The following is a 20,564-nucleotide window of genomic DNA, read 5'->3' as shown; positions in this document are numbered from 1 at the left end:
TTTTTTTTGCTGGGGGAGAGTGATGACGGCAGATTTGAACGGGAGGGGGACAGTACCTGAGGAGAGCGAATCGTTAACAATATCAGCTAACATGGGGGCCAGAAAGGGAAGTTGGGTGGTCAGCAGTTTGGTTGAGGGAGCAGGAGGTGGGTCTCATGGTTGACAAGCTCGGAGAAGGCATGAGGAGAAATAGGAGAGAAACTAGAGAAAGATGCGAGTTCAGGTCTCGAGAAGGGGGGATCCATAGGGGAAGTTTGGCTTGGTGGGCTAAGGGAAGGGAGGGAAGTGGCAGAGGCAGCTGAACAGGTGGTCTCAATCTTAGTGACAAAGAAATCCATGAGCTCCCTTCGCGCTTGCTGTTGGAGGTGAGGATAGAGGAGGCAGGGGAGAGGGGTTTAAGAAGACAGTTTGTAGTGGAGAAGAGAAGCTGGGGGTTATCTTTGCATTCCAGGGTGATCCTGGAATCATGAGCAGTTTTGGCAGAGGAGAACAGGACCTGCCAGTGCTTTATGCAGTCCAGCCAGATCTGGCGATGAATGGCTAAACCAGTTGTCTGCCATAAACATTCAAGTCTGCGTCCCTTGGATTTAAGGGAGTGGAGGTGAGGGCTGTACCAGGGGGAACAACCAGGGTGAGAGAGAGTGATGGTTTTAATGGGAACAAGGACATCAAAGGTGGAGGTGAGGGTGTGATTGAGCAGATTGGTAGCTGCAGAAATGGCGTGGTGAATGGAGGGCCAAAGGCTAAACAGTTGGGAAACTGTGAGTGCCATTGTATGTGACTTGGGGGAGAGTTTTTTCCAGGGGCGAAAAAAGAAGGAAGTGGGGTTGGGAGGACAAAGGGGATGTGGGTGGAGAGGGATACAAGGAAGTGATCAGAGGTGGCCTCATCCATGATTACTCCCATTGTGTCAGAGAGGCCACGTGAGACGGCATGGTCGAGGGGGTGGCCGTGAATATGCGTAGGGGAGTTTATGTGGAGGGAGAGATCAAGAGAGGATAGGAGGGCAGTGAACTCAGAGCAGAGAGAGGATGATGAGTTGAGATTGAGATTAACTGGCTTTATTATATCATAAAGCTAATTTAATAGCTTGCTATTGTAAAAGCTTAAAGTGAGAGCATCTAAGTTGCAGATGGAAAGGTGATGTAGCTGCATTCTTGATCAATTCTTCCTTCCCCTCCCCTGTTCCCCGTCATTCACCACAATGACATTAAAACATTCTGGTGGGAACATTTTAACCTTCTTGTACGTCTAAATTCTGCCTCCGATAGAAGGTTTTCCTGTTGAACTCCTGCTTTGATTGGATCTGTCCCTAATAATTTGGCTAAACTGGAGAATCTGAAGACTATGCAGGAACTTTTTTGTACACTGATTAATAAGGAGTGGTTGATTTTCACTGGCATAAATTTAGCCAAAGGTTTGAATTCCACTTAAAGTGTAATAATGTGCTTGGCAGAAAACAGACATGGAATTTATGACAACTGAAAAGTTCTCTCTGATATCCTTTACCAATTATTAATTTTGTAGTGTGACTTGGCTCTACAATGTAGTGGTGTGCTAACATGTTGTATCACAGAGAAATAGGCAAGGAGTCATTGTATGTGGTTCCCCACAGAGTGTGGCCTGAAGCAAACATTAACAGAGGCCTAAAAACATGATGTGTCTTCAGTGGTATAAAGAGGAGGAGAAATAGTTTTAATAATGTGGAGTTTTTTTAAACACTAAAAAATTCTTCATTTCAATGAATTGTGTGAAGAAATTCATGATGTTCCTTTGATAATACAGTGAACTATATTTTTAAATAAAATTGAGTGCTATAATCAAGCATTACTTACAAGGGAAGCAATTAGACTGGCATTATCATCAATCTGGGCAATATCATACAGGATGACAGAACAACGTGATTGAAGCTCAGGATGTTGACTGTGCAGTGATTCAATAAGCACTGGGATGATACCAGAATTAATAATCGAGTGACAGACTGGCAGATAGTTGGAGAGATTACACAGCACAGCAGCAGCAATACATTGGAGTGTCTCGTGCTCACCATGTAACAGGTCTATAAGAGGAGGAATGCTACCTAAATCAAAGAATTGGAACAGTCAGTGAAAAGTATGGTACAGTCTACTTTATCGAACATTCCAGCAAGATTCAATGATTCTATGGAGCATAGGTAAAATCAACTCTCAAAAGGCACTTAAATTCAGAGCAGGCAAGAAGGGTCAAATGGCCACTTCTTACACTGAAATTTTCAATGTTAGAGCTCAGCACAACAAAGCACAGCAGAAAGTGTATCCTTAATACAATCTATTGGCATTTTCACATTGCTGCTAGAACTCTGGGAAAGTGGTACTGAATTGGAGACCTGTGACCTTCACTGTCCCTTCTCTTTTTACAGACACAGTATGCTGGTGGTCTTTATTTGAGGGCTAAAGGAAAGGGGTGCTTATTTTCACACTTCTACTCTTGAGACTCACTAAATGTTAAGCTGTCAAAGGTGTGGAGTTCGCATCGTTTATTTTATGGCGTCCCAATAGCAGTACGAGTACTATTTCCCTGACACTATCACAACACTGTCAACATAAAACTGCCTTGTAACTACATCTTGCAAATAGTATCAATGAGTAACTCATTCCCCAGCTTCATGAGTCACTGCTAATACTAATCATTATACATATAGGAAATACTATTTCAAATATGTATAACCAGCATAAGTTTGTGGCAGTGATGAGGTTTTGCTGCATCCTATAGAGGAGACTTCCAACTTACCAAAAAAATCCCTGGGAGAAAATAATTCTTAGTTTGAATATCAATATTATGTGGCTAGATGTTTGCCTACATAATAGTCATTCCTCTCTAAAAGAACTTCATTGTGTGAAGCACTTTGAGAAGTTTCAACAATGTAATAACACACTATATAAATGTAAGTATTATTATAACCATGAGTAGAAAGCTTACAGATGTGGAAGCTTGTGTATCTTATATCTGAGTAGATAGCAACTCTGCATGTTTGAGGATATGCTTTAAACTCAAGAAACGTTACACTAATATTACCGGAGAGGTGTTATTCTAATATTTCTTAGTTAATGCCCCAAAACAGAATATTTTCACTCTGAGCCAACATGTAATGTGCCAGTAACCTACAGCCAGTTATCCTAGGCAGGCAATAATCACAGATTCTAGAACTAAAATCAAATTTGCTATTAGAAAAATAGGCAATATATTTATTACTTTGATGTTTCAATTAGGTCTGTGCAGAATTAAAAGACTGTAATGCAATTGTTGCATATTGGGAGTTTTCGTGAAGCCTGAAAGCAATATTACAAAGCACATGCACATGTGCCAATAATTTGCATTATTAGTGCCTTATATGTAACAAACTGTCTCATGACACAAGGGATCAGAAGTCCTGAGCAGTAAGAGTTGGTGGGGCGGGGGGATCCAAAAGGCAACATCAACTTTTAAGGTTGCTTTTGAAGTTGGAAGAAAGGTAGCAAAGGGTTTAGGAAGAAAAATAGTGCAGAGTTGTGATGACTGAAGGCTCTGCCATCACAGATGGATTGGAGGGAGGGATGCACTGTAGATCACAGTCAGAAAAGTCAGGAAGATCCATGCTGGAACCTAGGGTTGAAGAAGGTTACAGATGTCACAATAAGAATAAAACTGGACGGACCACCCGGCATCGGACCACTAGGCACCGGACACGACAAAGGCAAACTGAGCCCAGTCGACCCTGCAAGGTCCTCCTCACTAACATCTGGGGACTTGTGCCAAAATTGGGAGAGTTGTCCCACAGACTAGTCAAGCAACAGCCTGACATAGCCATACTCACAGAATCATACCTTTCAGCCAACGTCCCAGTCTCTTCCATCACCATCCCTGGGTATGTCCTGTCCCACCGGCAGGACAGACCCACCAGAGGTGGCGGTACAGTGGTATACAGTCAGGAGGGAGTGGCCATGGGAGTCCTCAACATTGACTCCGGACCCTATGAAATCTCATGGCATCAGGTCAAACATGGACAAGGAAACCTCCTGCTGATTACCACCTACTGCCCTCCCTCAGATGATGACTCTGTCCTCCTGCATGTTGAGCACCACTTGGAGGAAGCACTGAGGGTAGCAAGGGCACAGAATGTACTCTGGGTGGGGGACTTCAATGTCCATCACCAAGAGTGGCTCAGTAGCACCACTACTGACCGAGCTGGCCGAGTCCTGAAGGACATAGCTGCCAGACTGGGCCAGCGGCAGGTGGTGAGCGAACCAACACGAGGGAAAAACCTACTTAACCTCGTCCTCACCAATCTACCTGTTGCAGATGCATCTGTCCATAACAGTATTGGTAGGAGCGACCACCGCAATGTCCTTGTGGAGATGAAGTCCCGTCTTCGCACTGAGGACACCATCCAATGTGTTGTGTGGCACTATCACCGTGCTAAATGGGATAGATTCAGAACAGCTCCAGCAGCTCAAAACTGGGCATCCATGAGGTGCTGTGGGCCATCAGCAGCAGCAGAATTGTATTCCAGCACAATCTGTAACCTCATGGCCTGGCATATTACTCACTCTACCATTACCAACAAGCCAGGGGATCAACCCTGGTTCAATGAGGAGTGTCGAAAAGCATGCCAGGAGCAGCACCAGGCGTACCTAAAAATTAGGTGCCAAGCTGGTGAAGCTACAACACAGGACTACATACATGCTAAACAGCGGAAGCAACATGCTATAGTTGGAGCTAAGCGATTCCACAACCAACGGATCAGATCAAAGCTCTGCAGTCCTGCCACATCCAGTCGTGAATGGTAGTGGACAATTAAACAACTAACGGAAGGAGGAGGCTCTGTAAACATCCCCATCCTCAATGATGGCGGAGTCCAGCATGTGAGGGCAAAAGACAAGGCTGAAGCGTTTGCAACCTTCTTCAGCCAGAAGTGCCGAGTGGATGATCCATCTCGGCCTCCTCCCGATATCCCCACCATCACAGAAGCCAGTCTTCATCCAATTCGATTCACTCCACGTGATGTCAAGAAACGGCTGAGTGCACTGGATACAGCAAAGGCTATGGGCCCCGACAACATCCCGGCTGTAGTGCTGAAGACTTGTGCTCCAGAACTAGCTGCACCTCTAGCCAAACTGTTCCAGTACAGCTGCAAAACTAGCATCTACCCGACAATGTGGAAAACTGCCCAGGTATGTCCTGTCCACAAAAAGCAGGACAAATCCAATCCGGCCAATTACCACCCCATCAGTGTACTCTCAATCATCAGCAAAGTGATGGAAGGTGTCGTCGACAGTGCTATCCAGCGGCACTTAATCACCAAAATCTGCTCACCAATGCTCAGTTTGGGTTCCGTCAGGACCACTTGGCTCCAGATCTCATTACAGCCTTGGTCCAAACATGGACAAAAGAGCTGAATTCCAGAGGTGAGGTGAGAGTGACTGCCCTTGACACCAAGGCAGCATTTGACCGAGAGTGGCACCAAGGAGTCCTAGTAAAGTTGAAGTCAATGGGAATAAGGGGGAAATCTCTCCAGTGGCTGGAGGCATACCTAGCACAAAGGAAGATGGTAGTGGTTGTTAGAGGCCAATCATCTCAGCCCCAAGACATTGCTGCAGGAGTTCCTCAGGGCAGGTCCTAGGCCCAACCATCTTCAGCTGCTTCATCAATGACCTTCCCTCCAACAAAAGGTCAGAAATGGGGATGTTTGCTGATGATTGCACAGCGTTCAGTTCCATTCGCAACCCCTCAGATAATGAAGCAATCCGTGCCCACATGCAGCAAGACCTGGACAACATCCAGGCTTGGGCTGATAAGTGGCAAGTAACATTCGCGCCAGACAAGTGCCATGCAATGACCATCTCCAATAAGAGAGAGTTTAACCACCTCCCCTTGACATTCAACGGCATTACCATCGTCGAATCCCCCACCGTCAACATCCTGGGGGTCACCATTGACCAGAAACTTAACTGGACCAGCCACATAAATACTGTGGCTACAAAAGCAGGTCAGAGGCCGGGTATTCTGCGGCGAGTGACTCACCTCCTGACTCCCCAAAGCCTTTCCACCATCCACAAGGCACAAGTCAGGAATGTGATGGAATACTCTCCACTTTCCTGGATAAGTGCAGCTCCAACAACACTCACGAAGCTCGACACCATCCAGGACAAAGCAGCCCGTTTGATTGGCACCCCATCCACCACCCTAAACATTCACTCCCTTCATCACCGGCGCACCGTGGCTGCAGTGTGTACCATCCACAGGATGCACTTCAGCAACTCGCCAAGGCTTCTTCGACAACACCTCCCAAACCCGTGACCTCTATCACCTAGAAAGACAAGGGCAGCAGGCACATGGGAACAACACCACCTGCACGTTCCCCTCCAAGTCACACACCATCCCGACTAGGAAATATATCGCCATTCCTTCATCGGTGCTGGATCAAAATCCTGGAATTCCCTACCTAACAGCACTGTGGGAGAACCTTCACCACACGGACTGCAGCGGTTCAAGAAGGCGGCTCACCACCATCTTCTCAAGGGCAATTAGGGATGGGTAATAAATGCTGGCCTTGTCAGCGACGCCCACATCCCATGAATGAATAAACAAAAATGTAGGGAATGATTTGTAAATGAGGCTGATGGCGTTAAAGTTTTTTTTCATTTGCATTGGGTTGGTACCTTTTCTCTTTATCCCTTCTCACCTGCGGAATGAATTGCTTTCCTGTATTGTTTTTTTATCACACAAAGAACCTCAAGTGACCTCACTCCCATCTCCTGTTTTTGGTAATCATTGCTCTGCATCATCTCTGGAAAGAGTAAGGGAAATTATGAGCCTTGTTTGATTAGCATAGTCTAAGTTGCAGTGAGGAGGTCTGTATGCTTATTATGAATTTTTGGATGCTTCTAAAAGTAATCTTAATTATAGGATACACAGGAATTGAAGTTGTAATTTTGAATTTTTCAGTTATTTTTATTTCAGTCATTTTAATCTTTTAATCACTTCTGGTATACATTCAATGTGATACAAAGAGGGAAAACAATGAGACCGTAGAACCATAAAACCATAGAAATTTACAGCAGAAAAGCAGGGCACTCAGCCCATTGTGTCTGAGCTGGCTCTTTGCTGAAACTATTCCCACTGCTCCCAATGTTCCTCATCGCTTTGCATCTTTAGGTTTACACTTAAATGTGGTACTGAGGCAGTGCTACACTGTCAGAGGTTCTGTCTTTTTGATGGGACGTTAAACTGGGGTTCCATCTACCTTTTCAGGTGGAAGTAAAAGATCCTATGACATTATTTGAAGAAGAGTAGAGGAGTTCTCCTGGTGTTCTGGCCAACATTTATCCCTCAATCAACACCGCCAAAACAGATTATCTGATCATTTATCTCATTGCTGTTTGTGGGCCCTTGCTGACTGCAAATTGGCTGCCACTTTTGCCTATATTAACTAGTGACTACGCTTCAAAAGTACTTCAGTGGCTATGAAGTGCTTTGGGAGGTCTTAAAGGTACAAAAGACTCTATAGAAATGCAAGTGCTTTCTTTAATTTTTTTTTCTTCCATTGCTTTAAATATTTATCTAATTTTCCCTTAAAAGATGCAATGCTCTCTGCCTCAACCATTTCCTCTGGCGTGGCATTCAATGCTCGAACAATGCACTGTGTAAAGAAATTTCTCGAACCTCTCTCCTCATTTTCTCAGTGGCAATTTTAAATTGATGACCCCTGGTCACTGACGCCCTAACCAGAAGAAATAGTTTTTTCTCTATTTATTCGATCGAAACTCTTCATAATTTAAAATCTCCTATTATCCTTTTCTGCATCAGTGGAAACAGTCCCAGTTTCTCAAACCTCTCTTCATATCTATAGTTTCCAATCCTTGGCATCATCCTGGGGAATCTATGTTGTATGCTTTCTATGGCTTGAATGTTCTTTCTATAATGGGGTGCCCGAAATTATATACAGTACTCTAACTGTGTCCGAACCAATGTTTTCTACAAATTTCCCTTTAATTCTTTACTTTTGGGATCTATGTCCCTTTTTATAAAACCCCAAATTCTAATGGCCTTACCTAATCATACTCACACTTTTAGGAAACTACAGGGGAAAAATTTGTTAAGGGTCGTTTTCATGCGTTGAGTTGAGTGTTAAGGTCCAAAATGGTGTCTATCACTTTAAATTAGCGTTGCACTGATTGCACGCATTTTCTCCCTACTTTACATGTTTATAGTGTTCGGTATTTGTACATGCGTTAACTCCTATACCAAGATGGCGTCCGGCGCACATCACGCTGGAAACGTGCATGCGCAGCCAAGACGCCATCCTGGATGTTAGAGAGATTGTGTAGCGCCGAAACAACAGGTACTGCACGGCCCAATTTAGCGCCCTACATATTTGAATCCCTGTTCATCCAATCCTTTTAGTGTATACGCCTATTCCTTGCTTTTTTCTCTACTGCATTCCCTTTATCTATCCAATCAGTCACAACTTCAAAAAACTCTATTAAATTTTCCAAACACATCTCGCTTTTAATAAATCCATGCTGGCTATCCTTGATTAACCGATGCATTTCTAAGTACTTGCCAATTGGATCTCGAATTATGGATTCCAAGAGTTTGCCTACAACTGACGGTTAGTCTAATTGATCTATAATTACCCAGTTTATGCTCCTTTCCATTCTTGAACAAAGGTATTACACTGGCTACACTCCAGTTCCACAACAAATGTTCACATTTAATGAGAATTGAAAAATTGTGGACAGGGGCTTTGTTTTTTCCTTTCTGACTTCCCTCAAGAGTCAAGGTGCATGCCATCAAGGCCTGGTTACTTATGTACCTTGAATGCTATGATTTTTTTCGAAACCATTTCATTTTCTACAGTTAGCTGCATCAGTTGTTTCACATCCTCCCCTGGTATACATATTCTCTCTTCCACCATAATTTGCAAAAACCAATGCAAAATATTTAATATCTCTACTATACCTTTATTCTCCAGAATTAGATTCCCTACTTCATCCCTAAGTGGTCCTACCCTCTCTTGAACTATTCTTTTACTTTTTATATGCTTATAAAAGCCCTTACTAGTTCCTCATATTATCTGCTAGTCTTTTTCATATTCCACTTTAGCCCTTCTAATCTCCATTTTTACCTCCTTACTATACTTTCTATTTTCCTCTTTAGTATTTTTAGCCTTAACTTTAACATATACCTCCCTTGTAAGTTTCCTTTTAGTTTTACTCTTTATCCATGGAACTCGATACTTTGATGCAGCCCTTTTCACCTTATAGGAATATATTTATTTTGTTATCTATGCATCTCATATTTGAAGATTTTCCATGACTGATCTGTTTAAAACATTCAGTCGCACTCCAGTTAAGGGGCATCTAATACGTAAGCAAGCATTTAATGATAATTTGTTATGCATAATATGTTACTGCCATACAGTATTACCAATTTCTAAACCATGGGGCCAAAATTCCTGTTTTCACCAATCTGAGTGAAAAGCATACATGAGTAAAATTACTAATCCATAATTACCTTTGGATATCACTGGTAAGTAATTTTGGTTTCGGGTCAGCTGCCAGATAGTGACCAAAAATCACATTTTATTCATATCTACTTTTTTTGCTAAAATTAACAAAGATGGGAATTTTGGCCTGCTTATTATAAATCAGAGTGACTGATCAGCAAATCAAATCACTCCATTCCTGATCATACACCCTCTTTAAAAGGAGGGAGATGAGTAAATGATTTACTGTATTGCATTGTGATCTCAAACTAAATTGACCTTGGACACAAAGAACATGCATTTTGTTATAAAGTCCTCCTAAGAATTCAAAATATTTTAACACCCTAACATAAAACAATTATAGCTCTCTATAATTGATCTCTCATTTTTACAGTCACAATTATTATTCAACTCAACCAATTAGCATTCCTGCACTTTTACACTTTTCAGCAACTTTATTTGAATGGAATGCTGCATATTTAACTCAAAAGGTAAGCCATTTAGCTGTAGATCTGCTGCATTGAGCTGGATGGGATTAATGATAGCAGACAGTCGAACTTTGTACCTTAAAAACAGGCATAAGAGCTCCTTCGATTACTCAATTATAAAGGAAGGTAGTGTATAACTGAGTCATATAGAAGGTCGTAGGTTCGATTTCTGAGACTTTGCTGAGTTGGCTGATCTCAACCAGAGAGGCCATCTACAATTGGCCTCAGCGTTCCTTGGCTGGGATAGAAAAAATGTTAGATTTCTAACTTCTGATTATGATTCAGTGACCCCAGCTGGAAAGCGTATATTTTAGGATGAGGATGGGATCAGAATCAGCAGTATTGCCTTCATCGTTGCAATTCTGTCAACCTACAGGCCCTGAAAATCCATGGTTGGTCCAGTATATTCCTACCATATCACTGGTAGGAGAATGTTGTATGGGCTGGAAACAAGGCTCTGTCGCAGGCATGCCGTGATCTGCCCTAATGCCGTTGTTTCTGGGATGGCTACATCTGTATCAAACATGGTCATTGAAGTTGCAGGAACTCCAAACAGCAGAGTTTCTGCAACTAGGGTCTTCACTGGGACCCAGTATATGGCCAGTGCAGGTGTGTCTGGTGAGACTAGGATTACTGGCTGTCCCAGGGGAGAGCCTCCTGGGAGGCCAGACTGGGATCATAAAGATATGGAAACAAATCTTGTTTGAAATTTTTTTTTTTTTTTGAAGTGCCCCACTTTGGCTTGGGTTATATTGGGCGGGGGGGGGGGTGCCCTAGGTGAGCCCCTAGTGGCTTGGGCACCCGCCTTTTGCAGGCAAATTAGTGAACTTTCCTCTGATCCTGGAAAGTTTGTGTAGATGCTGGGATCACTAGTCCATTGATTTTCAGGGCTACATCATCCAGGTTCACACAAAGAATGGTCACTTGGACAAAGTACTGTAGGATGACTGGCACCTGTGGAGGTGTATCCTTGCAGGAGGTAATGCCTTAACGAGAGGAGGAGAAGGTGAAAAAAGGCAAGACATGAGCTCCCCTGGTTCGTTAGCAATTAAACAAATACTTTGGTTCTGTCTTCACGGAAGAGGACACAAATAACTTCCCAGAAATGCTAGGGAACCAAGGGTCTATGAGAAGGAGGAATTAAAGGAAATTAGTATTAGTAAAAAAATAGTGCTGGAGAAATTAACGGGACTGAAAGCTGATAAATCCCCAGGGCCTCATAATCTGCATCCCAGAGTACTAAAAGAGGTAGCCATGGAAATAATGGCTACATTGGTTGTTATCTTTCAAAATTTTATAGATTATGGAACAGTACCTGCAGATTGGAGGGTGGCAAATGTAACCCCACTATTTAAAAAAGGAGGGAGAGAGAAAACGGAACTACAGACCAGTTAGCCCAACATCAGTAGTAGGGAAAATACTAGAGTCTATTGTAAAGGATGTGATAACAGGACACTTAGAAAATATCAAAGGGGTTAGACAAAGTCAACATGGATTTATGAAAGGGAAATCGTATCTGACAAACCTACTGGAGTTTTTTGAGGATGTAACTGGTAGAGTAGATAAGGGAGAACCAGTGAATGTGGTGTATTTGGATTTTGAGACGGCCTTTGATAAAGTCCCACATTAGAGGTTAATGTGCAAAATTAAAGCACATGGGATTAGGGATAATATACTGGCATGGATTGAAAATTGGTTAACAGACAGGAAAACAGAGAGAAGGAATAAATGGGTCTTTTTTGGGGTGGCAGGCGGTGACTAGTAGGGTACTGCAGGGATCAGTGCTTGGGCCCGAGCTATTCACAATATATATCAATAATTTGGATAAGGGAACCAAATGTAATATTTCCAAGTTTGCTGATGACACAAAACTAGGTGGGATTGTGAGTTGTGAGGAGGATGCAAAGAGGCTTCAAGGCGATTTAGACAAGTTGAGTGAGTGGGCAAATACATGGCAGATGCAATATAACGTGGATAAATGTGAAATTATCCACTTCAGAAGGAAAAACAGAAAGGCAGAGTATTATTTAAATGGTGATAGATTGGGAAATGTTGATGTACAAAGGGACCTGGGTGTCTTTGTACACCAGTCACTGAAAGCAAACATGCAGCAAGCAGTTAGGAAGGCAAATGGTATGTTGGCCTTCATTGCAAGAGGATTTGAGTACAGGAGCAAGGATGTCTTACTGCAGTTATACAGGACCTTGGTGAGACCACACCTGGAGTATTGTGTGCAGTTTTGGTCTTCTTACCTAAGAAAGGATATACTTGTCATAGAGGGAGTGCAGTGAAAGTTCACCAGACTGATTCCTGGGATGGCAGGACTGTCGTATAGGAGAGATTGGGTCGATTCGGCCTGTATTCACGAGAGTTTGGAAGAATGAGAGGGGATCTAATTGAAATGTATAAAATTCTGACAGGGCTAGACAGACTGGATGCAGGGATGATGTTTCCCCTGGCTGGAGGGCCTAGAACGAGGGGTCACAGTCTCAGGATACGGGGTAGGACATTTAGGATTGAGATGAGGAGAAATTTCTTCACTCAGAGGGTGGATGATGAACCTGTGGAATTCTCTACCACAGAAGGCTGTGGAGGCCAATTCACTGAATATATTTAAGAAGGAGGCAGATAGATTTCTAGACACAAAAGGCATCAAGGGGTATGGGAAGAGAGCGGGAATATGGTATTGAGATAGAAGATCAGCCATGATCATATTGAATGGCGGAGCAGGCTCGAAGGGCCATATGGCCTACTCCTGCTCCTAGTTTCTATGTTTCATTGGATAAATGGACTATGCAATGCACTAAATTCCTTGACAGTAATGTCAAAAACAATGCACATTTTTCTCCTTCCCCAAATGAAGTATCCCAACACTTTCTTAAAAAGACAATACCTCTTTAGTTAATTAAAATCCAATTACATCATTAGGAAATATGAACTTTATGAATTCTGAGACAAAGCAGCAGATACATGCCTATAAGGAGTTTCCAGACTTGTAGCTCTGGGATATTCTGTTCAATTATGTACTTGAGGATTTCTGTGTGGAAGTAGAGTGCTGCTAAATGAACAATATTGTTCCCTTCACTGTCAACCTTTATTAAGTTGGCTCCAAGGGATAGTAGGTATTGGAGTGTATCAATTGCACCAGCCATCGCAGCAAGTAATAGTGGAGTTGAGTGATATCTAAACCAAAAGAAAAATTAAAATGCCTTCATAAACTATCTGTGATAACTTATTTTAGGAAAAATCATTATCTGGGTTTATATTTACATAATTTCCTTAAAAACACAAATTATTTTCTGGTGCAGGGGCGAGGGAGGGGGCTTACAATCCAACTTTTGTTTTGAAGATAGGAACCATCTCATGAAGTTTTTGATTTTCCCAACCGTTGTTCATTCCACTACCCCAAACATATAGTTAATGCTACTGTTGCAAAAACAGATCAAGAGAGACATTTGACTGATTCCTGTCTTCCCCCACGGGAAGTTGCCTGGTGGCTGAGGTCAGAAACGTAGTGTGCATTTATATTACAAGTTTAACAATAGTGCAAAGATGTTTCTATTTAACAACAATGCTAAACTTGTGTAGTGTCAATCTGGAGTCTCACTCCATTTTGCTCTGGTTTCATGTTGTGCCTTAAAGATGCATTTAAACTATAACTATAGCACTGGTGTGAAGTGAAACAACTTTGCACTGACACTACGACTGTAGAGTAAATGCACCCTCAGAGGAATGGGGATCACTCCACTCCATCACATATTGGCGCTCCAATGTGCTATGCTACTGTCTCAACCTTTGCAATCCAATGTTTTATAAGCATGATTCTGGGTGAAAGGAAAACTGAGAGAAAAAAGAGCTACTTGTATTCTTGTAAAAATTATGAACTGTTGCTAAAAGAAAAACTATATCAAAATATTTTAAAGTTATGCAATGGAATACATATTAGGATGTTATGAAAGTTTTACTACTTGCAATGTAAATACATAAAAGCACATGCAATACAATACAGGCTGTAGTATTTTTGTTGTTTATTATAAGATAGGTAGATTATAAAACACTTACTCAGTTGATGTCTCCAACTCTAACAATTTGGAATCTTTCCTATACAGAGCCCTAACACAGGAAACATTGTCAAAAAACGCAGCAAAGTGCATAGCTGTCCAGCCTCGTCCATCAACCTTCGTGTGATCTGCCCTCAGGGCTAGGAGGCAGGTCAGTACTCCAAGTGACCCACACTTTGCTGCCATATGTAAACTAGTTGGACCTACAAAGCAATTACAAGCTAGTTAGAAAAAAAGCCCTGTTATTGTATTAGCCAGATCACAACAGAGTTCTAAAACTACTCATGTTAACAGTTTGGTATTTGGGGTCAAAGGATGCATGGACTTAGTGAAGCGAAGTCCTCTGTGATCTTCCAGCAATCCCAAGCTGCCTCTACAGGCCAACATGATGCTTGTTTTACATTATTAACTGGCTTGTCTTGTTTCTACTCAGAATATGTTTACCATTTCTGTGACTATACTTATTGGCTAATTTGGTGAGGGTTTAGATGATAGCCGTCAAGTGCAAGCTGAGCACATTTTTTGACTAATAAGAGGAAACATACTGGCTGGATTTCTCACTGCAGTAATTTGTAGCTCATTATGGTTCCTGCTACTGCCGCTCCGTGGGAGCACCTGGTGGAAGGTGGCAGTGGACCTGGGTTAGCGATAGTAACGGCCTTGATGTGCTCAAATGGAGGGCGAGGGTCTGCTAGAGATCTCTCTCCTTCCATTTTGGTCCAATGGACTTGACTTTTAGGCCTCGATCTCGGCCAAGGCCTAAAAACGAGTTTTCCCTTTTCTTCATTGTGGCTTTTCTGCCCCTTTCATACCTGACTGCCTCTTCTGGTGCTGCAACAGTGGTCCTGCTGCAGCACTGCTGGGATTTTCTGTTCATTGGTAGTGACAGGTTCCCTCTTGTGGTGGAGATCCCGCTCGGAGCCTGCTATACATGTTAAATGACCCCCCCACCTAGGCACGGGTCAGGGTTGTGGCAATGTCGGGTTGGTGAGCGGAAGATGTACAACACCCCACCACAATACCACTGCAAAGACGAAAGTCCATTCCAATATACCTTGACCATAGAATTTTCCCATAATAAGCTACAAATTATTTCTCAATGAAATTTCAGTAACGGACATCCCAATTATTTCTTCAGTGTGAATTTCATGAATGATACAAAGAACATTACTTAGCAGTATCGACATTGACAACCACCATTGGGACAAGAATGGACCAAAAAACCTATATATTTTACAAGACACATCGTTAATAAGCTAGTCTTGGGGATTAGATAAGAGCATAGGAACATAAGAAAAGCCATTCCTGTAGTGCATCTCCTATAATGACATCTGGCATCATTTTGAATATCATAATGTTTTTGACTGCACTAGCTCAGCTGATTACCACAAACACTTATCATCAAGGTGAAAGTGAAGGTAAGGGATGTCAGTGCAAGGGAATGGACCACATTTTATTTCAGGCACCCAGTGTCTGCATCATACACTTCCAGCACAGCCCTAACCTCAGAACAGCCCCCTCCATTATGCCAGGGTGGCACTTGTTCCATTTTCATGATCCCACACTAATCATCCTTAGGCCTGTCTGATGACACTGCCAATATATCAAACTAGGGACAGTTTTTCACCCACTAAGAACTGGATTGAAAATGTCCAAACTCATTTCACATAGGACCTGATGTTCTTTTTCTTCTGTGGATTTAATGGAATTGCTTGCTGACCAAGTGTTTCAGCTTAAGTAATATTTTTTCAACATTGTAGAACTTTGATGTGATTTGGATTTTTGTTTATTGTATGTCACTTTCATCTTTGGCACCCATTTGAAGACATCAATTAGTTTCTGCAAATCCCATGGCATTTGTGAAATTTTCAAATTTTGCTCATATTATGAGATATAAGGTCTGTTTTCCTGGCCCTAGTACTCTGACTGTAACTCTAGAAGAGGCACAGTGATTCAGAAATATAAGCAGCGATCCATAATGCCAGGTCTCCATTTCTATAGCGCTGTCCACAAAGCTCCTGTTTCATTATTTTGAGAGGCCTGTATCACAGTGCCCAAAGGCAGCACAGATATTCAAATCAAGATGTTTCGTCACGTTTGTGACATCACTTCGTGACCCGATTTCCTGCTCTAGAACCAATTGCAGGCTGTCGGCAAGCTTCCCCGACAAAAATGAAGCGTGTGAAATTTTAAAGAGCAGTTCTGGCACTGTGGGCCTGAGTCAGCGTATTGTGGAAGTAACACATACTTTATAACTGAGATAAGACTCTTGCAATTTTGGGAATAGAAAAATTGATCTGATTGTTTGTTCTACTCTTTCTGGCTGTGGTGCAAGGTGCAGGATGTGGATGCCCTTTGAGATTCTCCTTTATATGTTGTGAGGAGGAGGAGGCGGAAGGTGAGCAGGAAGCATTGCTGGATTTGAAGGTGGTGGCACAACACCAGAGGAGGAGTGTGCTGTCTCAGAGATATTAAGCTGCGTGGGTTTACAGACCAAGATGGACATTCCTGGATCTCTTAGAGGAGCAATTTTAAGGAGGCTTCAGTTTAGCAGGGAGCATGAGAGCTCAGCAGGAAGAGGATCTGAAACTGGGCCCCAGCCTCCACAAATCTTTTAGTGCCACTTGAAATCTAAACTTCTTTTGCCACTGAATGGCTTCAAGGGGACATAGCAGTACCAACGGCAGTGAATAGATGCATCTACCAGATCACTGATCCACTATTTGCAGCTACTGGCAGGCAGAGATCGGATGGTCGAGGGCTGCCCACTAGCTTGTAAATAAATGGTGGCAATGGGGTTTTGGGAGGGTCTCGCGGGATGGGAAAGGGAGGAGTCCGGGGCAGTGAAGACCATGAGCCCGATATTACCATGGCGGCGGGTTCGCGGCGGGGGGTCGATTGGGCGCATGGGTAACGCGCCCGGTGAAATCAGTCTGCTTCGCGCGCAATCGCAGGCTGATTGGAGCCACTTATCTGTTCTTCCGGGTTCCCCGCTGCTAAGCTGCGCGGCGGGCGGACTGCGCATGCGCAGTAAGGTCTGTCAGCTTGAGGAGCTCTATTTAAAGGGGCAGTCCTCCACTGACTGATGCTGCAAGAAATAGGAAAGATTACAGCATGGAGCAGCCCAGGGGGAAGGCTGCTCCCAGATTAATGATGCCTCACTCCAGTTTTTATTGTATGGGGTGAGGAGGAGGGGGAGGACAGAGATCTTTCCCCCGGCGGGTGGGAGGAAGTGGCCTGCCTCTGCCACCAAGGAGGCCTGGCTCGAGGTGGCAGAGGAGGTCACCTGCACCACCAATATATCGTGCACCTGCATACAGTGCAGGAGGCACTGCAATGACCTAAGTAGGTCAGCCGAAGTGAGTACACTTACTCATTCCCCTACACTCCGTCTGCCACATCTCCTTCTGCACAGCCAACACTACTCTGTCACATCACTCCTCACACCCACTCAAAGCTCATCCTCATCTTACCTGCACTTACTCACCTCGCCAGTACTCATCCCGCCACTACCACTCAACCCAATCCTCATACAATCTCATGGCTCTATCTCATACTCAACCCTCTCATGCATCTCTTTCATGGTCAGCCTCACTCAACCTGCCACTACCTGTGCTGCAGCCACAGGGCATGCATCACATATGTGCAGTAGGAAGCGTAAGGCAAACGTGTCGTAAGCATGAAGGGGATGCACAAGGGTGTTTGAGGGTTTGTCATGGTTTTTCCTTCTATTTAATTTCTGATCAACTCACATTACATATTATATTGGCACCACTACTGCCACGTCTTTGCGAATCATGTCTGGTTTGTGCAATAATGCCCTTTCCTGAGGATCACAATGAAGACCCACAACTGATGCCACCCATTGTGTCACTGCAGAGTGGGTATAGGTGTATTTGAAGGGCTCTTTTGTGCAGACGACTGAGAGACGTCGGCAATGTCTCTGGTGGCACCTTGGAAGAATGCAGAGGAGAAGTTGTTAAGGGCAGTGGTGACTTTGACAGCGACAGGTAAGAAGATGGTGCTCGGGTAGCCGGGAGCAGCTCGGCATCAAGGAGGCTGCAGATGTCCACGACTACATGTCGAATGACTCCGTGTGCACTGCTGCTCAGAGAGGTCCAGGAAGCTGAGCCTCGGTCTGTGGACCCTGTGGCGAGGGTAGTGCCCTCTGTGACGCATCTCTCTCTGCGGTTGCCCTCCCTCCTGCTGTGCAGGTGGATGTGTCACAGCACTGTGTTGTGGAGCTCCACGTGTCAGAGGTAGACGACGTGGCCGGCGAGGCTGGTGATGCTGTTCGCCCTCCGAGGAGGTCATGACTGCAGCTACGGCGGCCCCCATCCGGAAGATGCACATCTGAGGGGGTCCTCAAGGTAGGTACATGTGTCTGGACACCTGGGTAAGTGTGCAAGTTGGTGAATTTTATTGTTAGGAGGAGGGTAGTGGAGGCCAAACTTTGTCCAAGGTGACAGAGTGGCCTCCTGCAATGAGTGAGGGTCTCCCCCCAACCACCTGTCAAATGGACCTTTGCAGCTGTCACAGGCTGATGGCTGCAACACGTCCATTTGAACTGGGAGTGTTTCCCCCAGTACGGGAAACAGTCCCAGTTGTTTGCAAAATCCCACCCCTCCTGAAATATTCCCTTAATCAGTTCTCTAAACAACCTGAAATACCTAAATAAATACCTTAAGTGGCACCCCGCCGGTTTTAATTGCCGGCGGGAGTCCCACATGTGGGGGCTGCGCGGGTGCTAGAATCGAGCCCCATGACTCTCCTTGTGGAGCCCGGAGAAGCACTCCGGCCATTGTAACTCAGCCTTTCCATGACTCTCTTCTCACCACCTTGGGAACACTATCAACCATAAGGACTGCATCAGTTCAAAGAGAAGGCCCACCACCACCTTTTCAGAGCAACTAACGATGGGTAATAATGCGGCATTGCACTTACATCCCAAAAACAATACAAAAATAAACAAAAATATCACAGAGAAACCAAACCATTATCCAACTATAGACACTGCACTTACTATAAAAACCAAAGCATCATCTGGTGCAAGGCATTTATTTCACAGAATCTCAGTTTCACTATCAATCTAACTCTTTCCACTATGATATTTTCCCTTTCTAACTGTGAGTTTCTTGTGCTTGATTAACTAGTCTAGTTTTCATCTACATAGTTTTCCTGAGCCAGGAGGATGGCAGCTGTGTGTTACTGTCAGGCTATGGGGCCTCAGGTGATTCTTAATCGCTGTGAGCTCACACAGCAGATAAACCAGCTTCAGACTATGGCACGTCTGCTGCTGCGGGGGTTGCTGGCCCTTCGTACTTTCAGGTCCCTGTGCAGTTATCGTGGGAAAACTGATAGCTGTGGAAGTGCAGCCATCTGGAGAGAGAACAACAACATCCATGGTCTGTTCCAACCTTCCCCTTTTCCTAGTATCTTGCCAATCTATCCATAGGTCTTAGGGTTGTCAGACTCCATGCCAAAATTGGCAGAGCACGCGGCAGACGTTATTTCCCACCTGGTTTGACTTATGAGCTTGCCAAGGGTGTGTATAACAGCAGTGTGAGCATTCCTGAGAGAACCTAAGACTGGCAATAAGGCCTCAGCTGTGAGGAGCTGTGCAGCATATGGCACTAGAGCTACCAACTGCTTTAAGGAGGTCTGCATGCATCAGCACCTCACACATGTAGGATGTAGGTTTGTTGCTATAGTGCAGAATCTGCTAGGCATATCACCCACTGACTGCAACAGTCTATCATTCTCTGAAGACATTCTTCTTTTGAATGCAGGGCTACAGAGATCTGGGCCTGCTGCCTGTACAGCTGCTGTAGAAGGCTCTCTTGTTTTTTGTGTTGGGACCTATTCTTCCTCCTCTTGCTCTTCCTGTTCCTGCTATCCAGTGCTCAGTGACTCCATCTCAGTACTTCCCTAATATTCTCAACCTATATCCCTCAAGTGGAAGTAACTGGACTGCTGCATGCCAATACTTGGAATTGTGACTGGGTGTGTGATGAGGTGCTGTGGAGGGTCTGGCCTCTGATTGCTATGTCATTCCTGTGATGACATAAAGAGTTCAAACATAAAGGAAAATTAATAGTTAGATGAACGTGTACACATGGACTTCATCATTATTCTCATCTGCATGAAAAAGTTGACATTTTCAGACACATTGACCTGGACTGAGAGGGAGGGAAGGAAAGAGAACAATTAAACCTCAGTAGGGCCATGCCAACTCACTTCACTAAATTCTGCCATCTCTCTCAAGTTGCTGGAGCTCTGTTGCCCTTTCCACAAATGGGGTGACGTCCTGAACCGTAGCAGGTCTCCCACCAGTAGCTGTGGCCTGCCTTCTGTTAAAGGCCATCTTCTCTTACAGAGACATGTAAGACTCCCATGACTCACTACAGCATCACAGCCCCTTACAATATTAGCCTTTTCCCTTTGCATTCAAAAGTAGTTGCAGTTACTGTGAAGGTGGTGCTATTTTACTAATCTTTCATGCATTAGATC

The 20,564-nt window shown here is 43.9% G+C and overlaps 1 protein-coding gene across 1 annotated transcript in view; it reads right to left on the bottom strand.

Annotated features, from left to right (window-relative positions):
- Positions 1-20,564, bottom strand: part of ankar (ankyrin and armadillo repeat containing) — a 114,004-nt gene that overhangs the window by 45,165 nt on the left and 48,275 nt on the right. Inside the window, exons 10-12 of the mRNA XM_067988177.1 lie at positions 14,056-14,257; positions 12,968-13,176; positions 1,836-2,080 (exon numbers count right to left, since the gene is read on the bottom strand). Of these exons, the coding sequence (XP_067844278.1) occupies positions 1,836-2,080; positions 12,968-13,176; positions 14,056-14,257 (656 nt within the window). The remainder of the gene's footprint in view (positions 1-1,835; positions 2,081-12,967; positions 13,177-14,055; positions 14,258-20,564) is intronic.

The sequence above is a fragment of the Heptranchias perlo genome, chromosome 7, assembly GCF_035084215.1.
Source record: "Heptranchias perlo isolate sHepPer1 chromosome 7, sHepPer1.hap1, whole genome shotgun sequence".
Taxonomy (NCBI): domain Eukaryota; kingdom Metazoa; phylum Chordata; class Chondrichthyes; order Hexanchiformes; family Hexanchidae; genus Heptranchias; species Heptranchias perlo.
This window is presented reverse-complemented; position numbering and strand designations above follow the sequence as displayed.